General features: G+C 29.3%; 3 protein-coding genes across 3 annotated transcripts in view; all 3 read right to left on the reverse strand.

Moving 5' to 3' along the window:
* The window catches only part of LOC134831406 (lachesin), a 58,594-nt gene that overhangs the window by 8,442 nt on the left and 29,775 nt on the right, over positions 1-20,377 (reverse strand). The window contains exon 3 of the mRNA XM_063845129.1: positions 2,967-3,073. Coding sequence (XP_063701199.1) covers positions 2,967-3,073 — 107 coding nt within the window. The remainder of the gene's footprint in view (positions 1-2,966; positions 3,074-20,377) is intronic.
* On the reverse strand, positions 13,153-14,697 carry LOC134832381 (leucine-rich repeat-containing G-protein coupled receptor 4-like). Its single transcript, XM_063846376.1, has one exon. It carries the CDS (start codon positions 14,494-14,496, stop codon positions 13,153-13,155), a length of 1,344 nt encoding a protein of 447 aa, XP_063702446.1. The 5' UTR covers positions 14,497-14,697.
* On the reverse strand, positions 15,424-16,908 carry LOC134831144 (leucine-rich repeat-containing protein 15-like). Its single transcript, XM_063844801.1, has one exon. It carries the CDS (start codon positions 16,878-16,880, stop codon positions 15,534-15,536), a length of 1,347 nt encoding a protein of 448 aa, XP_063700871.1. The 5' UTR covers positions 16,881-16,908; the 3' UTR covers positions 15,424-15,533.

Genomic DNA, 20,377 nt, shown 5'->3' on the forward strand with positions numbered 1-20,377 from the left:
ACATCAATCAAAAAACGAACAATGTAGTTCACTTCCTCATCCCCAATCTCATTCAACCACTTTCCTTTTACATTTTTTCTTTTTTTTTCGGATATTCAAAAAGTCATCTTCCAGAAAAAACAACAAAAAATTGATCGCAATGATTTATCTTGCACCCTTGCACAATTTTCTCTTTCCCAGCAACACACCAACTACAACAACATTTTCTTCCTTCCTCCAGACATGAAGCGAAAAAAAAGCCTTTAAGATAAGAAAAAAGAACAATTTCATGCATATGCACTGCCATCCAGCACCTTATGTTTATCATATTTCGTCTCACATTATTTTTGTTCCATTCGCTCCACACTCTTTGCTATACGAAACAGCAAATAGCAACCATACCATCACTGGCAGCAGCAGCAACATCATCATAACACCTTTAGTTTCTTTTATGCATTTTTTAGCAAGAAGAGTCTCGCAAAAGCCCTAACAACACCAACAACGAACAACATGAATTGATGCACTTTACATTCATGTTTTTTTTCGTGTATGAAACATTTTTTTTTGTGTTCTGCAAAACATAACCATTTTTCTACGACATTCACTTAATATTATATTACGTATTTTTTACAATGTTGTTTTGGCTCAAAAATGTTGCATATCGCCTACTTTATATTACATTATTATCAAAAAAGCCATTAAGGTCCTCTCGTTTGCTTGCCTGGTGCACTTGCTGTTGCTGATGTTGTGCATTTTATGGCATTTTTTGTCTGATTTTTGAACAAATAATTTTTCTTGTTTACTTTTTCTTACGAAAAAATCTTTTATTTAGAAAAAAATGAAAAATATCGAGGAACGAACGAAAAATGCGTTGACAACGATTAATGATGTTCCATGTTAAATTTAATTGCAAGACGTTTATTTGTCTTTTATTTATTTATTTATATGAAGTAAATGTTCTGTAACACTTAAAAATTTACTGCAATTTATATTTACGAAATTTATACGCGACGAGAGTACGTAACGTAGCAGCAAAGTAATAATGATATAAAAATACTAGGTAAATTTCACGTAATAATTTATATAGGCTTTTAGCGACATTTGTTACTTCCCTTACGGAAATTCGTTTCTCCTCCTTTTTATTTTTCTCGCTTCTCTCGTTTTGTACACAAAATCATCATTTTCTGTGTTTTTGCGTTTGTTACAGACACAAAAAAATCGTGTTAATGGATTTTTCAGGAGAATTTAGATGAGAAAGGCGCTCAAATCTCATTTGAATTAAATAAAAATAATTTTTGCTCAGAAGTCGACAATAATAACATGAAACACTTTCCGGTACAAAAAAAAAAGAAACAACAGACAGCACAAAAAAAAATGTTTAAATAAAACAATAACTTTTTTTTTTTGTTTTTCTCATTTTCATCTCAAACCAGTGGCGGATATGCGTTTTTAGGAACTTAAGGCTAAATATCGGCTTTTATAGAGGATTCTTTTCAGACTTGTATGATTTAAATTTTGATATTTTTGGATGCCTCAAATCAAATCAATAGCAAATCAATCAAAAAATTTTCAAAACTTAATTTTTTTTGATTTGATTTGATCTGAAAATTGATTTAGATCAAAATTAATTCCAATAAAATAAAAAAATTCAGTTTCGAATTTTTTTTTTTTGATTTGATTTGAATTAATTTTGATTTAAATCAATTTTTAGATCAAATCAAATCTAAAAATTTTAGTTTTGAAAATCAAAATTCAAATCATTATTTGATTTGTCTCTTAAAAAAATCAAAACATTTTTTTGATTTTTTGATTGTTGATTTTCATTTAAATCATACAAGCCTGATTCTTTTTAAAAAAATCGATTGGTTTGGAAAATTGGAAAAAATTTTAAGCAGTTTTTGAAAGTTCACTACAACTTTCATAATTTTTTTTAAACTAGAGTTACCTGAGAACGTCGTTCTACCTGTCAATTTTTTCAAAAGCAGAAAGTTTCCCTAAAATAATTTTTTTTCTAAACCTTCTAATGGCTAAGCCTAAAATTCTTCTAAAAAATTCAAAGAGATTCGTGAAGCGAAATTTAAGTTACTTCGTTAAATTTTTTTTTATTGATTTCAAGTTTCAATATTATTAATAGATAAAACTCAAAATCAATAAAAAAAAATTGTAACGAAATAACTCTAATTTTGCTTCACGAATATCTTTGAGTCCTTTTGTAGTGTTTCAGGCTAAGCTATTAAAAGGTTTAAGAACGGACTTTTTATAATTTCTGCTTTTGAAAAAATATCGACGGGTAGAACAAAGTTAACGGGTAACACTTGTTTTAAATAAATCCTCTTCTGCCTCCTCCTCTGACTCTCCTCCGTAATTGTCACGAATCGCTTCATTTTAGTTTTGTTACAGTCTTAATTTGTTTTGCATTTTTGCTCATCTCACCCACGCCGTCACATTTACTCGTTGTTGACGATGAGTGTCGTGACCAACATGGAAAAACATAAATCTGAGACATTTTTTTTCTTATTTTGTGTTCGAGCTGTTTTTCATTAAATAAAATAAAATAAAAACCTTGCAAACTATTTTTCATCTTTTTTTTTGTCTTTTGGAAATTTTTTGTCAACGCTCAACCGCAAAAGAAACGGCATAAGAAAAGTAAGAGGCAATTTAATGTTTCACATGAGCAAACAACATTTCTGAAGTGTTATTTATTATATTATTCCCACTTAAGAGTTCGCATCTCTCGACACAAACAAAACCATAAAGCAAAAGCACACTCGAGCAAACAACGGAAAAGCACAAGGAACAGCAAAAAAAAAAATGAAAAATATAAGTGTCTTCTCATAAACATTATTATTATTACATTAAATAAAACAAAACACATACGGACAAAAAAAAAGAATAATACGAGAAGAAAAAAAAGGAGAGAAACAAAGGTAAAAATTTATATTTATACGGATGGAAAATGAAAAACAAACGTGTTCTGTGTTACTTACTTTATATGATCCCAGGTTCTCAACGACACACGGCAAGTTGGCATCCCGTCCAACTGCTACCGTTACGTTTGCGATTGGTTGTGCAAAGCGTGGCTCATCCATCATAACTGAAACGTGAATAAAATTACAAGTTAGCACAATGTTTTTTCTTATTTTCATTTTTTTTATTTTTTGAATTTTTGTGGGTTTTCTCTTTTGAGAGATCATGTGTGAAATTAAAGAACAACCTTGTTATGTTGTTTTATTTTTTTCCGTTCACATGTTCACGAAAAAGGACCAGTCGTCGCCATTTTCGCTAAAATTATTTCATTTTAACGAGTCCTGGACCAGAGACATGAATAAAACATTCTTATTCTCTTTTATGATCAAATTAAATTTAAATTGTATTGTTAACAGTTATTTTTTATTTATTCTCTTCTCTTCTCTCCACGTACATCACAGACTTGCGCTTCATTTCATCCGAAAAAGGTACTTTAAATACATTTAAAAGTCATCCATGCGACGTTCACTGGGGCGACAATACAAAATGTCAATACAATGCGAAAGTTGTCCTAATCGACGATGAAAAGTTTGAAGAAACGACAAACGAAGGAGGAAAGTAGAAGCAGAAGAAAAGTGAATGAAGACACTCAAGTGCTTTTCTATACAACAGAGAGAGGAATGCCGCCCCATCTTTCATCATCGGTTTTATCTCTTTGTTAAGCAGTTCTGTTGCTTTTCCTTTATCGTTTGCGACGACGAGCAATCGTTCGTTTGCCTTCGTTTAGTTGTTTGAGGATTACGTTAAACATACATTTTAGAAAAAAAAATTAGAAAGACTTGTCGCGTGAAAAAAATATTGAGTTGACTTGAGCGCATTCTGTTTGGTAACATTCATTCACACGTTTTATTTTTTTTTACTCCTACAGCGCAAAAAAATTGTTTTATTTTGTGAATTTATTTAAAATAAATGATATAGTTCTATTTTTTCAGAAGCGGAAGTCCTCTCTTAGGCATGAAATGGAATGTTTACTTAAATGGGCTTTGAGTAACTAATTTATATATTTAAGCAAATTTTTTTGCCATTTATCGTGACAGCTTATTAAGTTGTTCATTATCATACGATAATCTTAATTTCATGTCGAACTTTGTCGGAACTTATTTGATATGGGCCGAAATTTGACTTTTTTCAATGGGTTTACGTTCCATATACCTCTTCCAAGTAGTCGTCCGCCACGTTTTCTTCAAGTAAATGGCGTGTAAATAAATCTGACTCATTGGAAATCGTTCTATTGTAAGCTGACCTGTTACTCGAGTACCGATTTTGACCTTAGCTCAAAATCAAACAAATTTGATAGTTTCATATTCACCATAGAATATGTTTTTACTCTTTTCGAAACAAATCCTTGGGACGAAATCAATGGATCTTAATAAAAAGTTTATTCCACGATGTTATTGTTTCGATTGTAATTGCTGTTAATTCTGATCTCTTAATTTTCTATCAAGTTTTGTTTAATTCTGAATTTGTTTCATCCAGTCGTTGAATCCTCTTTGTCTGAGGTATTAAATCGGTATATAACCTTTTCATCCTCATTGGCAGCTTAATTCAATAGACTCATTTCTTACTTCATAAAAGAAGCTTTTTATCATCTCTTTATTTATTCGCTCAAAATATTTTAAAATAAAAAAAAATAATAAATAAAAATTAATAAAAAAAAAATAAACTCTTACCTCCTTTAACGGAAAGACGCCATTAGGGAGCATCTTCATCCTCTCAAAAAACGATTTTCACAAAATATAAAAAAAAAGAAAACCGACAGAGAGAATCAATTCAACAAGCTCTAAATCTTATCATCATCGTTGTCATGATTCAGAATAATAAAAAATAAATAAATATAAAGTGAATTAAATTTGCATGACAATACAATATTTTGTCAACAGTTATTATTTATGAATTTTTTTTTATAAAATAAATTTTTATATTATTATCGTCTTTCGTTATCTTTTATATTCTTTTGTCATCCCTCGGTTTTATTCACTCGGTTTGCTGCCTCACTTTGTTTGCCGGGATTTACTTTGTCAAAAAATAATATGTGCCAAAAACGAGGTGCGAGGCGCCACGTTCTTTCGGGCGATTAATTACAGATCAGCATTTATTGACAAAAATTAATCCGACCACAAATAGACGCATCGCCCGCGCGTTCGTTTGAGCTTTATTGCTGTCAGACATTTAATTTTTATGCTTTATAATTGAATAAAAATAAATGTGTTAAATTATATTAATTGATTGAATTTTCGCCCCGTATATCTACCGCATGTATGCACAACGAAACGTGTCCGAAAAAAATGTTAAAATTGCACAGTCAGTTTGATATTTTAATTGACAACGACGGGGAAACAAAAAATTGGTGCGATCAAAAATTTAAATTATTATTGTTATTAATTTATTAAATTAAAATTAATATGTTTTGTGAAATGAGGTCGGTTTGGTCATTAAATGCGGAAAACGAAGCATCTCAGGTGGGCCGTAAATTGTTAACTCACACACAGACACAGACACCGAACAAACAATAAAAGGCACAAGGGAAAATGTAAATCAAATTGTTATCAAACCCCAAAATATAACATCCAGTAATTCCCTTTTATTTTCCTTATAATCCCTGCATTATGGCTTTTTGTATTGATGTTTCAAGTGTTGTTGTTGGTGCAACCAATTTATACTACGAACAAACATTAAACGTATAAAATAATAATGAATGTGTGAGAGAGATTAATTCCATTGTGGCCAATTTTGCCTATAAATAACCTTGTATCAATTCCGTACAATAAATCTTATGTTGCAAAAAAAAAACTATTGTCGTCAATGGCAAAGTGGGAGAATGCTAACTAGAAATTTATGTAACGAGAAGAGAATCGATGATGCGCTTATTGACGATCATTGTTATGAAAGGCTCGTTATTTAATGGTTGTCGTCATCGTTCATCATATATGAACAAAGACATGTGACATATTGGGAAAGGCTTTAAATTGTGAGCTGATTGACAAACAACACACGATGGCAATTAAAATTTTGACGGAAAGCTGCAGTGTGAAATTTATCAGAAATTACTTAATGGGTGTTATGAGATTTTTTTTATCATCGAAAATTAATAGAATTTTAGCAAAATTTAAAAAAAAATGTTACGTGGCTTAGGAAAAACTTTTAAGTGGCCAGTAAAGCCTTATTTTCCAAAAACGAACATTTTTTAAAAAAATAAACCTCTTAAAAATTAAAGTATATTGCTTAAAAAAATAAAGGTCATTTCAAGGTCAAATGAAGATCTAATATTTCTAATAATGAATCCGTAATTTTTGAGCTGAAAATTAGGCCCTCAGTATTTTTAAAATTATAAAATAATTTTTAATAACTTTGTAAAATTCAGGAATTATTTCAAAAAAAATTAGAAGCACTCAAGATACCTGAAAAATTTGGAAAATCAAAGAAAATTTTTGAAAATGAAGGAAAATTTAAAAGTTTTTAAGAAAATTTTAAAAATTTTTTAAGAAATCTAATTTCGTTTAAGAAAACGATTTAAGAAAACGATTTTTTTTAACGAATTTCAGTGAATAGATTTAGAAGAAAAAAATGACAAAATTTTCATATAAAAATTTATTTCAATTTTTCTTAAAAACTTGCATTTTAGTAAATTTAATCTAGTAAGCTAAGCAAAAGATTTATTTTTAAAATGTAAAAAAATTAATTTCTAAAATTAATTTTGGTCACGTGGTCTAAAAAATTCAAATTGCTGTTTTAAGATTTTCTAATAAATAAAAATCAGTTTTTATAAGCTTTTAACGAATTTTTTTTCTAAAATTATTTCTAAGCTTATTACAAGCTACAAAAATTCCTCAAACCGCTAAAAATTGAAAACTTGTTCTACAACAAAAAAAAAATAAATAAAAATAAGCATTGTTTGTTTTCACAAGAAAAACTTTTTCATGTCCTTAAAAGGGATTTAAAGAACGATAAAAATTAAGACTTCTCATTTTTTATCAACGCATCGCCCTACATGTTTATTTTCTCTTAATTCTTCTCCATTTTTTCTGCTGCCTTACCACAAAAATGGAAAGATACTTAATCTTATGGTTCTTATGATGGTTTTTGCCCCAAATAAAAATTTTGTCACGCTAAATAATTCATAACGTCTTTACTTTTTTTTTCTTCAACTTTTTTTTTTGTTTTAAGGTCAACTCAACTGTTTTCTTTATTTAAAAGCCATAAATTATAGGAGAAGTATCATTTTCCATCAAAACTTATTACTTGCTTACACGAGAGTTTGAGACATTTTTTTTTTGTTTCTTCATCTTCAAATGCGAATAGAGAGATATGGGTTGAAAAAAAGAAGAACGTCGTCGTCGAAAAATAAAAAAAGTAATATTTTTATATTTATTTCTTGTGAAATATTTGAAATATTACAAAAGGGATTTCACTGACATCTATACGGGTTTTTTTCGTCGTCGTTCACGTCTCACGTATCGCACCGAGTGACTGACATTATAAAAAAAAAATATTAATGTTTGAAATTTACAACAACTATGAATTATTATTGTACTTTTCCCACATTTTTTTCCTCCCTACTGCTATTTTTCCCAATGCTCTCACATCACAGTCGCTTTTCTTTTGTGTGCTTCGTGTGCTTTTCTTTTGATATATGTGAGCTGTCTGTTTTTCTCGTTTTTTTTTATTCGTTTCGTTTGTTATTATGTGGGATTGTCTTAAACCTTAAAGGAATATGCATTTATCATATGATGAATATTTCGGAACGCAAGTCATGATCCTGACATATTTGCTCAACTAAATATTGTGAGAAAGAAAAAAAAACGGAAAATTTATTTAGTCATCGTCGGAAGGAACAAAAAAAAACTGAAGAACCGAAGAAATGAATATTTAAAATGGAAAACTATAAAATTTTATTGGCTCTGCTTGACCCACATATAAACACGAAACAGGTGCCAAAAGACATAAATTTGTGTAAATCATATAAAATTTGTCACCTTTTGGTTATTAAAATATTTACAAAGTAATAAAGTAACGGCAAAAGAAGCCTCCTTTCATTCATAAATAATTAATTATTGGACAAGAGTAGCCTCTTGTATCCTCTTGTCAAAGTATTTTATTCAAGAAGCATTTTAGCATACAATGGAAGGAACTTGAGAAGAAGATCCTCTCAGCTATTCACATGTGAGTTTATTTATAGAGATGAAAAGACGATACTCGGAATGAATGTCATTAAACAAAAGGCGATACTGAGAAAAGTTAATTTGAGTCAGGGAATGGTTCAGTTTTCATGGTGAGAAGGAAATTTACGATGGGATTCCATGAGCTCTTCAAAAGTGAATTTTGATATTTTTGTAAAAAATAATTATTTAAATTTAAAAAAAATTATCGATTAAATTATTAAAATAAATCGAAAATTTGAAAAAATATTTTCAAAATTAGAAAAAATGAAAAATTCGGAAAATTTAAAAAAAATTTCGAAAATTCCGATAAAAGTTTTTAAAGAAAATTAAGAAAATTTATGGGAAATCGTTGCAAATTTTAATTTAATTTTAAAAAATTAAGAAAGACTTAACCCTTAATAAATCTGGATAATTTTTGAAAAACTCTGAAATTTTTCAAACATGTGGTAAATTCGAAAAAATCTTTAAAAAATTACAAATTTATGTTATAAAAAAAATTATTTTTATAAAATTTATTAAAAATTATAATTTATGGAAAAGTTTTTGGCAAATTGTAAAAAAAAATTATGAAATCTAGAAATTTTTTCAAAAATTAAGGAAAATTCTCAAAAATATTAGAAAATTAAAGGAAATTTTCTCTGAATTCAAAATTTTAAACAAAGTAAAAATTCTGAAAAAATTCAATTTTCAAAAAAATCTTAATTTTTCTTTTTTAAAATCAGAAAATCCAGAAAAATCTTTTGCAAACTAACAAAAAAAAATCAAAAAGTTTGTAAAATTTTTAATTTTTGCAAATTTTGAATGCAGTAGTTAAATTTTGTAAATCTAGGAAAACGAAGCTTAATTAATTAATTTCAAGGAAATTTTAAAATCAAAGAAAATTATAAAATTTTGGGAAAATCTTAAAGAAAATTGAGAAGAATTCTAAAGTAAAAAAAAAATTTTGGAAAAAATTAAAAAATAAAAAAAAAAATTTAAAAATAAAAGAAAATTTTGAAAAATCTAAAATATTTAATATTTTTAAAGAAAAATAAAAATAAAAAAAAACTAAGGAACTCATAAAAAGAGCAATTTTTCTTCAAAACTCGACTTCATTTCCACTTCCCGCGCAAATTTCCTCCTCCACGTGATTTTTCGTGTAAAACAAAGCAACATTTTATTTGTGTCTCGATTTACTGTTTTATTATTGTTTTTCCTTTTGTTTATGCCTCTTTTGCTTTTACTTTTACGCCATCCACTCGCAAAAGGTACTCCTTTCCATGCGCTTGTTTTATTAATAAAAGGTTTTCCTGAATGAATTTATTATGAAAAACACCGGCATTTTCTCCTCTCTGCCGAACGAGAGACACCTTTTTGTGTCGTCATCGTGTGTTTTTTGTTGTTTCGTGCACATCATTATCGTGCAAAGACGAAGAAAGACCCCGATGTAAAACTTTAAATTAGATTTGGGACAATTTTCGGGGTTTGACACACATTTCACCAACGTCGGGCGATTTCGGTCGTTGCGTAAATTGTATAAGCACTAAGCAGTTAATTTAATAGACAACCCTTCTTGTTATGTCTTCGTCGTCGTCGTGCACGAGTTTTAATACGCAACACATTTGGTTCACATGGCGGCGAACCGAGGTACAACACAAAGTAGACAGAAGGCAACAAAAGGAGGCAAGAAGCAGAGAAAATGTGAGGATTTTCATATAAATTATGGTTATAAATGACTTTATATGAGTTTGCCGTGTACGATGGGATGTCCTGTCCTTTGTGTTTATATGGTTTGTTGTTTTTGTGGCTTAGTTGACAATAGTTGGCTGCCTGCACAAACACACATGATAATAATAATAATAATATTTTGTAACATCTTTGGAAGGGGAACGTACCTTTTCTGTTTATTTATTTTGCATTTTGTTAATATTAGATGAACCAAGAAGATGTCTTTGTACATAAATTAACAAATCTAGTGGTTCCGAATTTCGTAAAAGCTCAAAAGTCTCTTTGATAAGAGCACGTAAACTTGTGATGCAAACCAATCATGGCAAATTGCATCGAAAACTGCAACAGCACAAAGTGTTTCTGCCTCCCCCCGCATATCATCAAAACTTTATTTACTTTCATTTCTTGTCGGTAAATACACTTTACTCTCATATCTTTTTCTTTGCCGCTTTACTTTCCTTTGCTTTTCCTCTAAAAGACGACGAAGAAGACTTGTAATGTAAAAAAATTATGTTTTTTAAAGTGAAAAATTCTGCGAGATATTTTAAACGATATATCGTGAAAATTTTAAAAAAATAGATAATAGATAAAAATTTATTTATTTTTCATTTATTTTAAATTTTTCAATTAATTTAATATATTTTTTGTTGTAAATTTAATTAATTAATTTTTATTCTAAAATATTGAAAGAAATTCAGAAAAATTATAAAATTATTTTCACTGAAATTTTTTTTAAAAAAATGTGTTAAAATCGTCTCAAATATTCAAAAATAATTTAAAAAAAATATAATAATAAAAAAAATAATAATAAATAATTAAAAATAAAATAAAATAAAAATCAAAATAATTAATCTTTTGGTTAAAAAATAAAAAAAAACAAAATTAATTCATTTCAATAAAAAAATTATTTCAAATTTTCTTCAAAAATTTTAATTGAAATTTAATTTTTAAAATTAATTAATTTAATTTAATTTAATAAAATTTTAGAATTATATTCTTTAATCACGACCGTTAAGAGAATTTTAAAATTTTTTAAAATTTAATTAAAATTTATTTAAAATTTAATTTCACGAAATTTTCTCAAAAAAATTAATTTTGGCTTTGAACTATTCAATATTTATTTCATAAAAATGCAAAAAAAAACTTTTTTAATTAAAATTTTAAATTAAATTAACTTAAAATTAACTCTTTAAATTTTTCAAATATTTTTGTAGAAATAATGGAAGGATTGAAACATTCGAAAATTATTTTATTAATATTTTTTTAAAAATTAAGAAATAATTATTTTATTTAATTAAATTAGAATTAAGCTAATTTTAAAGAAAATTTAAATTTTAAATAAAAAAATAAAAATTTATTTTAAATAAAAAATATACCTCTCAAAATACTTCCAAGAAAATTTTTAGCTTCAAAACATAAAATTTCCACAATTTTCAATGTAACATAACTAAAGCTTTTAACGAGTGAGTATCATGTAAATATTCAAACACACACAGACACTCACTCACTCGTCTCTTAAATAAAACCAACAAGAATCGACGTAAGAACGAGCAGAAATCTATTTATCTTGAGGCAGATACTGGTATTTTGTTACAATACAATATTCAATTCACCTTTTTTACTTCTTCGATGCCGTTCTCACTCTTCTGCGTGTCTCTGTCTGATGGAACACAAATACCGTTATTTGCATGTTTCTTCCCCAGAGTGCCACTACACTCGACTTTTTTTTCTTGTGCTGCTTGTAAGACGAGAAATCTTTTTAAAATATTGATGCAAGTAAGACGAAACTAAAATAAAAAAAGATTTGAGTCTTCCTTGACTGCCAAAAAGCCAGGTTTGGTAGAGAAAAAAATCGTTATTTCCTACATATGTTTGGTAATAATATTTCATTGCTTTCGTTTCGGAGCAAGAAAAAATAAAGGAAGAAACGATGTTCCTTTGATGCAGCCATGAAGAGAGAAAAGAATAAGGAAAAGAATGGGAGGAAGCGTAAACATATGCATAATTTCTTACATAATATTATTGAATGGCACACAAAGCCATTTTCCGCTTTTCTTGAGCATTATTTTGTGTTGAATGCACTTATTTCGTACCATATAGCTTGGAACATGTGTGTGTGACGTGCAATAAAATTTATAGTTTAGTGTCGTTCTTTTCATCGTCGTCTCGAGATATTGTTCGGAAATGCAATCATTTTCTCTGGGCTGTGATGAAAAGTGCGCTTTTTGTGTTTGTTTACGGATAAGGGGATGTATGATTGAATGCTATTTGTTCAGGATTTATGCAGACAGATGAATGCGACACTGAAATGGGAGATAGACGAGACAATTGGTCACTTTAGATTGGATTAAAAGCTTACAAGAGGCAGAAAAGCGATTGGATGTTGGCAAAGGGATTTCAGACCAATTTTCTAATGCTTTTTAAGATCAATTTGGACTTAAAGAGCTTTTAAATGATGGTAAGTAAAGAATTGTTGTTGAAATTTTGATGGATCATGCACATCACCCGATATCAGCATTTCATCGAAAAATATATGGCATGAGATTTTTTGATGGTTTTATATTAGTTAGGCCTAAACTAACTTAAAAAACCTAAATTTAAAATTCTAGAACGAACCAAAGTGTTTCTATGCATTTTTAGTGAGATCGGGTATGTCAAAGAGGTACTTGAATATACCCAAATGCACTAAAAAATGTCTAAAATCCATTTGGTTCGTTGTAGAATTTTAAATTTAGGTTTTTAACTAATACAAAACCATCAAAAAATCTCATTCCATTTTTTTCGGTGAAATGCTGATGTCGAGGGATGGGATGTGGAAAAGCTGATTTTTCAATAACTTTAAGTTCAACTATTAAATAAAATAATTCAAATTGTACTTGAAAGCCAAGGATTTTTATTTAAAAATTTTTCGTTTTGAATTTTTAAAATAATTTTTGAAGTATTTCAGATAAATGAAACTTGTTTTTAAAATCTTTTTTTGATTAATTTTTCTATTTCGCGACCGTGGAACGGCTGAAGAAATTATTTGTTTTTTTTTGCGATGATAATTGTAACTAAATAGGTTACTACGACCAACCAACGAAGTAGTTTGACACTAGTTCTTTGCAAATTTTGTTCTTTCAAATTTGATTAACTCGCTTACTTGGCACTTTTATCTCTTATTAATTCCTTTTTAGTTCGATTTTTAGTTTTTTTTCATGATTTTTTTTATCTTGATTCATTTTTGAAGTTGAAAACTTTTCTTATAATCAGAACTTTTATAATTTTTTTAATATTTTTTTTATTGAAATTCACTGTTCATTAATTCATTACATGATTGATTATTTGAAGAAATTCGAATACAATATTTGTTTCGAATTTTTTTCATCAAGAACAAAACCAACAAAAAACCAACAAAAATAAAAATTCCTATGCAACTTATCATTACAAACATTTTTCCAAATAATTTTGACTCTTCCATGTAAACTTCTTTTTTAATTTCTTCATTAATGCATTTTATGTTTGCCACATTTGGTGTTGGATCCACTGTTTTAGCATCCCAAATACTAATTTGAGTCATATTCTTCCAATAAGTCATCATATCTTCCAGAAAAGTACAATTGAATTGATTATTGTTGATTGTCAAAGCATCTAAATTAGGAAAATATATCGAAAATCTTTTATAATCTAGTTCTTTTAACAGATTTCGACTCAACTCCAAATCGAAAAGGTTCTTTTGAATACCAAACCATTCAAAAGAGAAATGTGTCATTGAAGTATTTGACAAATTCAACCAATTAAGTTGTTGTAGTGAACCAAAAACATCTGGTTGGTATGTAATATTGTTGCTACTTAAATCCAAATACGTCAAACGTTTGAGTTTATTCAGACCGTCGAGGTTTCTTAACAAATTTCCATCAAGATTAAGCCTAAAAATTTTCGTATGTGACAAGATACTGTCCAAACTTTCAATTTTGTTCGATGAAAGATAAAGCTGTACAACATATAGACTTGGATCAATGTTGATGGAAGAAAGTTGATTCGATTTTGCTTCAACACAACCTGACATTGCTCCTGATTTAACGGACTTCAAAGTTAGTGACTTTAATTTGTTGTATGATACATAAAGTTGACTCAAACGTGATTCAATATGAAGTTCCAAGCTTTCCAAATTGTTGTGATTTAAGTAAAGGACAAGTAGATTTGGGATTTTCGTAAAAGCTGTTGCAGCTATGTACTTGATCTTGTTGTTATACAAAGAAAGATTCCACAAATTTTTGAGTGGCAAGAACAATTCCGCATCAATTTCTTCTAATTTGTTAAAACCCAATCCCAAATACTTCAAATTTGGTGTATTGACGAACGCCTTCGATGAAATTTTCGAAATGCAATTATGCGCTAAATTGAGATTCTCGAGATTTATTGCGCCACTGAACGTATTATCTCCAATTTCGGTCAAATTGTTAAAGCTCAACAATAAGTTTTGGAGTTTTGTTGCATTTTGTAATGCAAAATCCGAGATATTTCTTAATTGAACTTTGACCATAGTAATTCCAGTGACATTTTTTATTTGATCGAGAAGTCCTGGGTGACAAAACGGGTATTGTTGAGTTCCGAAAGCTGATCCACGTTGGTGTCGTATCATCTATATTTGAAATACGAATTTGTGTAAAGTTGTTTTGAATGTCCACATTATTGATAACACAAACTGGCGACAAAGGATTGGGTCTATGGATATCAAAATCTTCAATACAATCCACTTCAATCTCGAAAAACTGAGATTTTGTTAGAATACTGATCAGGAATAAAATCAACAAAGTCATAAAGACTTGCATTGTTATGCGTCTAAATCTTTGTATGAATTGTAATTGACTGAGAGATGAAATAATGGTGAGTACTTATCTTTTATTTAAAATTTACTCTGCGAATCGAAAAGGGATAAAATTAACCCTCTTAGATGATTATTTTAAAAATGAAACTTCTAATTGAGTTATATCTACTTCTATGAGGAATTAAAAAAACTTTAAAAAATTTAAAAAAAGACGATGCTAATGAAAGACGACTTGAAGGCTATTCAAAGGACATGCAACAAAGCACTGCGAGCAATCCTTTAAGGATCGATATACGAATGAAAAGAGCACGTTCAATGAAATAGAATTACTTGACATGAAGCAAAGAGTCTATTTTAATGCGCTGAAACTAATTGACAAAGCCAAAAATGATCTACTCCCGGAATACTTGACAGAAAAATTGACAACTGTGGGAGAATCACAACCTTACTTTGAGACAAAACTACTGGATCTATCTAAGCGGCGCAAAGAATTCCTTTGAAATCACCTCTTTTAAGTCTGTAGAGTAAGAAGCAATCATAAAATTAAATCAAATTGATAACTAAGTTCTTTGAAGACATTTAAATAAACTCATCAGTGAGGTATAAATTTTCTTCATAGTATTTCGGATCTTTATACATTATTTAAATCAAATATAAAAAAAACAAATGAAAATATCACTAAAAAAGCTAGTTTATTAACAAAATAATTAAAAGCCATAAAATATTCTACAGACACTCGAAATGAGCCGAATCAAACTGGTTGAATGTAAAGTTATTAAAATTTTTTTTCAAAACTCAAAAACTTATATGAGTTATTCTTTTTCGCTGCTTTTTGAACTAGATCGTAATGATTAATTAAGCTCAGAGAATTCTTTTTCTTCCTTCACGCAAAGTACTCCATAAACGTTTGATTCAATGAAATAATTGACATCATATACATGAATAAGTGTGTTATTTCTCCAGTAATTCAACATCTTTTCTAAAAATGTACAATTAAACTGGTTAAAGTTTATGTGAACTCTTGATAAAGCAGGAAAACTTTGAGTTATTCCTTCATAATCCAGTTCTTTTAAATTATTTTCATCGATCTCCAATGCAGCTAACTCTTCATGTTTAGCAAACCAATTGAGATCAAAACTATTCATCGAAACATCAGTTAACTTTAACCAAAAAAGTTGCTTTAACGAACCAAAAATATTTTTTTCAAAAGTGATGTTTCTGTTACCACTAAGGTCAAAAATTTCCACGTCTGAAAAAATTTCGATTCCATGAAGATTTTGTAGCAAGTTGTTAGCAATTCGAAACTCCGAAAGGTTTGAGGATGTTGAAACGTTCTCAAGACTTCCAATTTGATTCTGCGAAACAAAAAGTTTTCTAACATCCAAGCTGGTACTGATGTTGACTGTTAAAAGTTTGTTTCCAATGGCTCGTAAAATTTTTATCTTGGCTTCGTTAGCAGTAACGTTTCCTGGTTTCAGTGTTAGCGACTTCAATTTGTTCCGCGAAACATCCAATATTTTCATTTTAGACGAAATTTCCAGTTCTAAGCTTTCCAAATTATTATCGTGCAATAAAATCTCTTCTAAATTTCCATTATTCGAGAAAGCTGATGCAGCGACCAACTTGATCTGATTCTCATACAAACTAAGTTCAGTTAAATTCTTCAGCGGTGCAAAAGTTGCAGCGTCAATACTTTCTAATTTGTTTTCACTCAGAACAATAATCTTCACATTGGGTGTACTGTCGAAGGCTTTCGGAGAAATTTGATCAATTCGATTTTTACTCAGATCGATAAACTCCAAATAAGTTGCACCAACGAAAGTATTCTCATTAATTTTTCTCAACAAGTTGGACTGTAGATGTATTTGATGGAGTTTTGTTGCATTTTGGAATGAAAAGTCCGGAATAACTGAAATCTGGGCATCGTTCAGTTCAAGAGTATCCACATTGGGCAGTTGATCGAAAAGTTCCGTTGGGAAAATATTTATTTTAGAGCAATCAAATACGACATTGGTGAAGTTTGAATCAATTGGAATAATGAATCGGAGTTTCGTTGAGTTATTTTCTAGATGTACATGTCGCAAATAACAATTGTCTGAATCGTTCTTCCTTTCTTGACACTCAACTTCGAGTTCTTGACACTGAACTTTTGTCGTACCGACGAGAAATAAAATTAAAATTGCAATAAAACGATTCATTGTGATTACGAGAAGTCTGAACTTGACTAAAAATATTACTAGAATGAGATTATAATTGAGTTTATAGGAAGTAAAATTATAGAAAGTCGTCGTGTGATGAGTTTCAATTTTGCATTCAGGTCAATTTCAGGTCACGTGGTTTGAAGATTTTTTTCTCTCAGCTATCAAAATGCGGTTTAATCTCTGTACTTTTTATTTATTTTTTTCAAAAATTCTCTTGTGTAAATTGAGAACTTTTGAAAACCTCTGAATGTGAAAAGTGTTTCGAAAATGCCATAAGAAATATATTTGCCCATTACTGTACTGTAATTTCTAAGAGAGAGAATTACGTTTTATTTACTGATAAGATAATTTTGACTCATCAAATTATAAATAAATGTGAACAACAAAATAAAAACGCAATTCGTTTCATAATTTAATTTTTTATTCATATTTTTAAATGATTTTCTCAATTCAACGTTAAATTCTAGGAATCTTTTCTATTTGAGCTTCTCGAAATAGGCTGATTACATTTTTTCGCTGCACAAAATGTGATGAAAATTACAACAACAATGCAATTACAACGACTTTAAAAAATTTATTTTTAGTTTCTTGTTCAATTGAAGTTTTTTAAAAATTATTCTCAAATTTCCATTGAAAAATGAACTGAAAGTTTTTGTCAAATTCTTTTCTCAAATTCTTCATAACTGAATGTTCATTTTTAAGATATATTTAAACAAAAATATAAAATTTTAAAGGAAAATCCGACTTTTTTTCAGATCAAAGCTTATGAAAGCTCAAATGCTTTAGAATTTTCTACACTTTTAAGAAACTGAACTTTTTTATTAAAAAAAAGCTCTGGCCTGCAATAAAAATCCTCTCGCGAAAGAAACATTAATAAAAACGAGTAAATTGGAAAACTTTCAACCACAGCAAAAGTGTATTCACGATCTAGCTCGAGTAGCAACAACATAATAATAATAAAATATTTTAAAGTTGTTATTCTACTTCACAAATAACATAATCGGATTTATCTACTTTTTTATGCACTCGCCGTGCAACATTTTCTTCCCGTTCCCGTATTTCTCACCAAACCACTTGAACTCGAACGAAGTAGAAGAATAAGAACCACCTCGTTATTACCAAAGTCTTACTTTTTCTTCTGCTTCGCATTTTATCGTCACTTTTTCGTTTTCTAGGTGATTCAAATTCTTCAAATAGACTGCGGGACCATAAGCGAGAGCATAATAAAAATATTATCATCATCATCTCACGAATGAAGCGCGTTAAAAGGGAATGCAGTCGTTTTAATGCCGCACAATTTTTTCTCGTCTTCTTCTTATTTTAGTGAGAAATGTAGACAACTCGCATGCCTCCTTTTCGCCCGCTTTCCTGCATGAAAAATGTATATCTTGCACTTTATCAAATAAATATTTTTTTTAGTGTAATGTGTTTTCTTCGTCTCGTTCTTTTTTTTCGTTTCGTAGAAGCTTCTACAATTTTTTTCAATTTTACTTAGTTTAATTTAATGCCGCAGCAGCCAGGCAAGAGACATGAGAAGAGTCGAAAAGTAGCCAGAGAGCAGATGCAATAAATTATTTTCCTGTCTCATGAAAAATTAATAAGTGCTTGACTTTGATTAGGATTAAGTGGGCGAAGACACACCTTTTGCGACGAGGACTGAAGTCGATCTGAGACAAAGCAAAAGGAAAAATCGAATTTCGTCTGTCAGTCGCTTTGAGAAAGGGCGTCTATCTAGTTTTTTTTGTCGTGTCTCTCTCGCATTCAAACGACATTTATGGAAATATTGTCTTTATTTCCCCAGACATTTTATGAAGTGTTCCTATTTTTTGCGTTTTTGTACCACATTTCTAAATTTATTTTGAAAAAAAAAACGCAAAAATATCGTTTGTCTGTCTGTCCGTTCCATATGACTCAGAAGTTGCCATTTGCTAATTCAAATGTTTTTTTAAATATTTTTGCATGAATTAGAAAAATTAATAAGCTCGTATATTTTGATGTAAATAATTTGTATGGTAAACATTAAGTAAAGGTCCTTCTATGGAAAATTCCTGGAAAACCTGTGAAAAATTATTAATTTTCTGGGAAAAGTTATAAAAATTTTAAATTCGTCAAAAACTTTTGTTAAAATTGGAAAATTTACAAAAATTTAAATCATTTTAAAATTTCAAAGCAAAGCAATTATTTAAGAAAAATCTCAAATATATCCTAAAAACTTATGGAAAATTGTGAAAACATGAAAAATTTGGAAAATCTAGAAAAATTTTTAAATGTTTCATTTTAAAATATTTTAAAAAATCTGATAAATTCATGGAAAACCTTAAAAAAATGTTAAAAAATTAAAATTCTTCAAAATACATTTAAGAAGTTAGTTGTTGAACGAATGCTGTTAAATTTCGTCTTTGTTGTTCTTGTGAATTGATAGCAAAGCAGATGTGTGCTCAAATTCAAATCCTTTTTGATTCACCGAACAACAAGCTTTTATTTGTCATTTTTTGCATTATTCATCGGATTTTCTCGGTTTTCTTCGAAAAATGACGCTAAAAATGAGGAGCTCATACGTTGATGGGATGCCAAAATGCCGACCTTGACACATTAGTGAAGCATTTCCACGCAATTTCATGGTTCCCCTTGTCAACAATTTTCACTTTTACTTATGCACGTCATGTCTCCGTCGTCATTGTCGTCGTCGTTGGCGTCTTTTTTTGGCATCAGTTGTGTTTTAGTGCCAAAGTTGCTGTGGGACTTCCACCGAAAATGGTTTCGTTTTCGCATTTGTGCGATTTTTATTTTTGGCAATGAACGAGGACGTCTAGTCGTCTCATTCTCGCCGCGCGCCACAAATAGACCAATCAATCAATTTCAATTACGAGTTAATTAAGGAGCATTAGTCACACAACTCAATATCAATATTATTATTATTTTCGAACAGAGACGCAACATTTGTTTACTTCCTAATTATTGTATTTACCTTGCCATCATCGTCGTCTTCGGCGTGCGCCGCCTGCCATTCAAACAATGAAAAAACCTTTAACAATAATTAATATTCTACTTTTGTTTTTCCATTCTTCCTACGTATTTTCTTCGTGCAGATACATTTCACGCTGTAATCCCCACTTAACTTTATTTATCAAGTTTTTGACGTTGGTTGGTTGCCTGCCCGGTTTTATTTGAACTAATTTTTTATTTTTACCATTTTATTTGATTTGGGTTTTCTTTCTGTGTTTTTTTGTTTGTTTTTCTCGTTTGAGCCAGTACTCGAGATGGATGACCCTTTGGGACTTTTTTGTTTGCCCGAAAAACGATTCGCTCCTTGATTGATTGTGATTTATTGGATCGATCAAGAGTCAAGCGATTTATTGACTTTTCTGATTCGTGCGGCAAAAAGTGTGAAACGTGTTATTTTCTGTTGAGGTAAAAATAAGTGTTTAAGAAAATTAGTTCAAAAGGAGTTTAAGTTAAATTGAAAAAGATATAAAAGCTTCTTTAGTAAAGAA

This window comes from Culicoides brevitarsis, chromosome 2 (genome assembly GCF_036172545.1).
Source record: "Culicoides brevitarsis isolate CSIRO-B50_1 chromosome 2, AGI_CSIRO_Cbre_v1, whole genome shotgun sequence".
Lineage (NCBI taxonomy): Eukaryota > Metazoa > Arthropoda > Insecta > Diptera > Ceratopogonidae > Culicoides > Culicoides brevitarsis.

What these genes read in the sequence shown, in the direction of transcription:
- LOC134832381 (XM_063846376.1), bottom strand. Translation starts at nt 14,496, where the DNA reads ATGATACGACACCAACGTGGATCAGCTTTCGGAACTCAACAATACCCG.
- LOC134831144 (XM_063844801.1), bottom strand. Translation starts at nt 16,880, where the DNA reads ATGAATCGTTTTATTGCAATTTTAATTTTATTTCTCGTCGGTACGACA.